We start from the raw sequence: 5,796 nt of genomic DNA, 5'->3' as shown, positions 1-5,796 counted from the left end.
ACATGGGGGATGGGCACACATTGGACCTGGTATTCACCTCAGAGCATCTAGTTTGTGATCTGAGAGTGGAGGACATTAACATCAATCCGTTGTCATGGCTAGATCACTATCTGGTCAGCTTGAGACTCATTTCTTTGCTGAGAGTTTCTAGGCAGAGACAGGAGTGATTTACAGAGTTAGAGCAGAAGTTTTTAACTGAATGAGACTTGTGATCATTAAATATCCAGTAGTCTGATTAAATCAAGTGATTCCATTTTTATTTAAAACAGCATGTATAAAAAAAATAGCATTTCTGAATTCCCTGTACAGTATTAGCTATTTAAAAAAACCAGCAGACTACACACCAAGTTACTGAAACAAGTTTGACAGTGTTGAAGTCCAGGGCATCTCACTCCCTTTCAAAGTACGGCACTATATACACATGCTATCTACACATATCCTCCCCAACAATACCAGTGAAAACATGTCTCAAATATGTGGGGAGGCTGAAACTAACAGTTGGAAATATTTACAGGTGATGGGGCAGTCAACTGCCCCATGAAGAAGCAAGACATCAAACAAAAAAGGTAGGAGGAGGAATTTGAGAATATGGGGGGGAAAAGTGGGAGCAAATGTAGCAGGAGAACAGGTCAACAACCATAGCAGTGAGGTGCATGTCAAGAATTCACATGATTTATAAATAAAATAAATAAAATCCTACAAGTTAGGATATTCCATTTTTAAAACCCTAGAAATAAATTAAAAACACTGAAGTAAAAATATTATAACTACAATCTTCTGTACACCAAATTTTGTTCTTGTATTGTTCTGTACAAATTTACAGTTTAGGGTTGCATTGTTTGTGCACTAGAGGATGCCTTCATGTTCAAAAGGCTGCAAAAGCAAACACAGAGTTCATACTGGACAGCAATTAGGATTGCTAATGTTATCTCCCTCATTCTGAAGCAGGTCTTTTGAAACTGGAATTATAAGCCAGGTAAACCTTTGAGACAGCAGCAGTCAAGGGATGTTCAAGTATTTTCCCCCAGCACAGCTCAGTTTGCAATTGAAGGCACTCAGAACATGGTAGTAACACAGTGAAGACAGGTAGCCAGTCCAAATCACTAACTCCCTCCCTTCTCTTGTACCAAATATCTCCTCTAGTTCTCTGCACCACTCATTTCATATTCTAGGATTCAGCAAGTTATGGGCTTGTCCAGTTCGTCTAGTGGTGAGAAGATTTGTAATACAGGCTCCCAAACAGCAAGTCCACTCTCCCACAAGAGATCTGCTTCTTCAGGTTTGGAAAGTCTTCAGGCAGCCTGTGTCTGGAAAAAGATGAATCGCATTCCTATAAAAGTCCTCACTCCGCCAGATCAAACAGGGCAAAATTCTGTTTTGCTCCTCAGAAGGATGAGACACACTATTTGCTGGATTCTTGAATTAGACTGTGCAAGTGGATCTCAGCTGTTTCCTGAGGCAGAAGAACATGTTGCATCCAAGAATGATTCAGAAGGTCTTCAAAGGATGGCCTGTCAGAAGGCCTCAGAGCCAAACACCACTTAATGAGATGCTGACACTCTAAAAAAAAAAGCACAAAATTAGCAAAGGTTCACTGATGAAGAACATCTACAAAGTAGGACATTATAAATGCCACTGCAAAATCTCCATAGGTAATTTAGTAAAATGAGATTGCTTTGCACAGCTAAAACTGATCAATTCATCCAGAATGCTGTACTACTTTGCCAAAGTTATATAAAGTCAGAATTCTTTGAAGTTTGGCAGCAAGCAAATTTTGAAAAGCCCCAATATTTTAGGAATACTAGCTTCTACACTGTGGCTAAAAGCAGTCATCAAAAACATTCTAAGATGTTGCTTATGTGACTGATGACACTTACATATTATTGCCTACCCAATATACTAAACACAAGTTATTTGTGATTCCAGGCAGATTTTCACTCACGCCCAAATTAACACTTACCTGAAGAAACCCTTTGACGGAAATAGACCTGGCCTTTTATAATCTCTTCATCATGCTCAAAAGGAATATCCCCACACACCATATCATAGAGTAATACCCCAAGTGACCAGACAGCAGCGGATCTGCCATGGTATCTGTGATATCGGATCCATTCCGGAGGACTATAAACTCGAGTGCCTGAAAAGAGATGATAGATCTCATCAAGAAAGCTAAAGAAATTATAGAATTCAGATACAAGTACTCTTAAATCTCCAGCATATTATTAGTAACATGATATAAATTTAGACAATCTCCATGGACACTGGTCAAGAGGCCCAGGAACTGAAAAAGATCTAATTTTCAACCATGGAAAGGCTGGTATGTATTTCATTTTTAAAAAGTTTTATACCATTTGCCTATTAAAGAAGCTTAGACTGCACTGTGTACGTGCAATGCTAGAAACTCCTGGCATAGCTATACCTGTCTCTGTTGTAGTGTCTGATCTCTCCCTCTGCTGGCAGGAAGCAAGGATACTGAGGTCAGAGCTGCTTGCCTGGTTTCCATCCACGTGATTGTTGTTTACAAACTTTGAGTTGTAAAAAGATACCATGTAATCCACAAGGGGGCACTAGAAGCTTGGGAAAGCGCCAAAAAAAAAGGCAGCAAACCCACCCCTGGTCATTAACCGTTAAATTAAAAACAAAACAAAAAATGCAAGGCAGCTCATGCCATTTGGGAACCCAGACAAAAAAAACAAACTACACAGCCAACAGTGATTTTTGATTTTGAAGTAAACGGCTGTGAGTCTTTCAATGAGTCTGTTAGCAATGCAAGCAGTTTGGTTTGTTTTCTGGGAACAGTTTGTATACACATGCAGATCATATTTCTATTCTAATCTTAATGCTTAAATCCCACCCCCGTCACTACAAACATGCTTTAAAAAGACAAAACTTTATTTATTTGCATTTCTTAGCCCTAAAGTGAGGTTATTGTAAAGTGATCTCTTCTAGATAAAATTTCACAGCATTCATGCCCTGACGAAATGCAGCTTCCCTGTTGAAATGATTAATTTAGTGAGTCTGCAGATACAGCTCAACAGTAACCTCCTCTTGGCTTCATACCCAGACATCACCCTGAACAAAATACAAAAACCTGTCTTCAGTCTACCACACAGGAAAATTGCATGCTGTCTATACATTTGGTCCCATAGCTAGACTAGTATTTAAAATATAAAAAAGACTGCAGGCATATTTTATTTGCAGCTCAGCATCTATCCATATCTAGCAGGTGAATTAGTAACCATAACTTGAAAACAATCTGCAATAGATCTTTTGCCCAAGGTATTTCCCTTCCTATCCTCACATTTTAAGTAAGTCCCACTGGACTTACAGAAAAGCAATCTCAAATAAGCAGTAAAGGTTAACCACAAATAGACATTAGATCTCCTAGCAACAGCAATTTTATGTAGGCAATGGATTATCAGAATCAAATTTATTTCAGAGGAAAGACAAGTTGTTAAAATTACCCAAAACACAACCCAGGGAACACAATATTTCAGGAATGAAACTCCCTGGCTCATAGTTGTGAACGAAAACTTACAACACTCACCATCAAAGTCCGTGTACACTGTGTCCTTGAGCAGTGCTCCAGATCCAAAGTCTATAAGTTTGAGCTCTCCATTGCTCAAGTCAATCAGGATATTCTCATCTTTGATATCCCGGTGCAGGACACCACAACTGTGGCAATGTCGAACTGCCTCCAACACCTGACGGAAAAAGCTACGGGCCAAATCCTCAGGTAGAGCACCTCGTTCTGTGATGAAGTCAAAGAGGTCTTGAACGGGATCGGGCCTTTCCAAAACCAAAATGAAACTGTCTGGCCTTTCAAACCAATCCAGCAGCCGGATCACCCCTCGAAATCCTGAGCTGACCTTTTTCAGGAGCAAAATCTCCATTGGTACCCTCGTTCCACCAGGCTGCATAAAGAATGGGAAGAGGGTTGGGGGGAAAAAAAGATTTGTGAGCAGGAGAGCAAGTTGATCCACACAGCACAACATCCAATCCTGACTGTAGATGTTTGTACAATAACAAACCCCAAGCATTCCTCCCTTCCCTGTAACTTACCAGTTCTCCCCAGTCGGAAACCCGGTCCCGGGACACATGCTTGATGGCCACCTTCAAAAACGGAGGGTGGGGGTGGGGAATGAAAATTAGTATAGATAGCAGCCAATGCTAAAAAAAAATGGTTAAAGGACAATACCGATGTACTGGGGAGGCAGGAAGGGCAAAAACAATAGGGAATGATGAAGGCTGCGGGAGGGCACGCTCCACCAGAAATCCATCACTCACCGGAGCTCCATCTGCCAGCCTGGTGCCCGAGTAGACAGAGCCGAAGCCTCCGCTGCCCAGCAGTGGGCCTACCTGGTACAGCTTTTCCAGGGATTCCTTTTCCTTTCCTACAAATAGCAGGAAGGAAAGATCATTAAGCCCTGTCAGACCTTTCCTTGCCCCCCCTCTCAAAACAAAGCAAAAGAATCCCCCAACCCCAATCCAGTCCCTGCCTCATTAAACCGAGTTTGATCATGTGAGGTGTTTCCAGGTCACCCATCGACTGACTATTCCCTACTGGTGTTCCAGCCCCCTGCCTCCCACATCCCCTCTTCCTTCCCGTCCTCGTCTAGCTGACCTGGCAGCGGCTTGACCGGGTGCAGATCCCCGCCGGGCGTCGAACATAGGTGGGCCAGTGAGTTGATCTTAGAGAGCAACATCCCCGCCCTGTCCGCGTGTTCCAGGCAGGCCGGGGCTGACAGCAGCGGCAATGTCTCGGAGGAAGCGGCGGCGGCGGCACAACTGCCGTCTCCTAGGCACGGGCGGGAGCTGCGGGCGGGGTCGTGCCGGGCCAGCCTGCTCCCTCCCGTGTGGCGCGGCGGCCCGGCTCCAGCCGCCTGTAGTAAAAGTGGGAGGGAGCAGAGCTGGGGTGGAGCCGGGGAGAGCCGGCGGGCAGGTCTCCAGTCCGGGAAGGCTCCGCCCACTGGCGCTGCCTCGGCCAATCGCAGCTGCAGCTGGCAGCCCGCGCCGGGCCTCTTCGTCAGAATGGACTGCTGAGGAGGCTCGACGTGGCGGGAAGAAAACGGCGCCAAAGAAGGGGGGAAAGGGGTGGGGGGAGAGGGCAAGAATGAGAAGCAGGAGACCGGGAGGAGGGGGCTGAAAAGGGCTGAGAGACTTGGCGGGAAAAGGAAGAAAGCGGTGGGGGAGAGGGAGTCCTTGGAGGATTGCTTTTTTTTTTTATGTAAGGGAAATGCAAAAAAGTGGTTGCCCCTCTTTTTCTCGCCATTGTGTCATTACCAGAAGCATGACGGATAAAATTCAGGGGTTGCATATATCGTTCTCCTTCATGCCTGCTGCATATCATGCAGCCGTTTCAGGCAGGAAGCTCCCTGCCACACTTACATACGTATGGCAGAGAGCTCCCTGAAACGGCTGCAGATACACCCACGCCGACTCTGCTTAAGACTCCTCCGAATGACTCATGGCTTCTGATGGGGGGAATCCTGTTCAGAACTTCCAAGTGCAGCACTCTGCTTTCTTCAGAGTAAATGCCATCACATGCAAGAAACTTAAGAAAACAAAGTGGCAGCTCAATCGAATGCCAGTCCTTTCCACCTTAGGGAATAAAACCTATCCAACAAGCCTAGATTGCTATTAGTTTATCTATCAAAATTAATGGGTATCTTGTCAGCCATTTGCACAAGATTTCGCTAGAGTTACCCTTTCCAAGAAAGTGGCAGAGACTGGTTTACAGGCAAATAGATTTAACAATGAAACGAAAAAAGAAAACCCCGAACAAACAAAACCAGC

At 44.4% G+C, this 5,796-nt stretch overlaps 1 protein-coding gene across 1 annotated transcript; it reads right to left on the bottom strand.

Annotated features, from left to right (window-relative positions):
- Nucleotides 1-235: 235 nt before the first annotated feature.
- PIM1 (Pim-1 proto-oncogene, serine/threonine kinase) lies at nucleotides 236-4,869 on the bottom strand. Its single transcript, XM_063297651.1, has 6 exons — nucleotides 4,625-4,869; nucleotides 4,288-4,394; nucleotides 4,063-4,113; nucleotides 3,548-3,914; nucleotides 1,961-2,137; nucleotides 236-1,560 (listed from the first exon to the last, which is right to left on the bottom strand). Exons 1-6 carry the CDS (start codon nucleotides 4,704-4,706, stop codon nucleotides 1,403-1,405), a joined length of 942 nt encoding a protein of 313 aa, XP_063153721.1. The 5' UTR covers nucleotides 4,707-4,869; the 3' UTR covers nucleotides 236-1,402.
- Nucleotides 4,870-5,796: the final 927 nt, after the last annotated feature.

The sequence above is a fragment of the Candoia aspera genome, chromosome 3 (genome assembly GCF_035149785.1).
Source record: "Candoia aspera isolate rCanAsp1 chromosome 3, rCanAsp1.hap2, whole genome shotgun sequence".
In the NCBI taxonomy this organism is placed as follows: domain Eukaryota; kingdom Metazoa; phylum Chordata; class Lepidosauria; order Squamata; family Boidae; genus Candoia; species Candoia aspera.
Note: the sequence above shows the minus strand (reverse complement) of the source record. Positions and strands in the feature narration are given on the sequence as shown.

Coding starts and splice junctions, on each gene's coding strand:
- PIM1 (XM_063297651.1), bottom strand. CDS start 4,706: ATGTTGCTCTCTAAGATCAACTCACTGGCCCACCTATGTTCGACGCCC. Junction 2,138..3,547: donor AGTGTACACGGACTTTGATG/GTGAGTGTTGTA, acceptor ATCTCTTTTCAG/GCACTCGAGTTTATAGTCCT. Junction 1,561..1,960: donor CCGTCAAAGGGTTTCTTCAG/GTAAGTGTTAAT, acceptor TTTTTTTTTTAG/AGTGTCAGCATCTCATTAAG.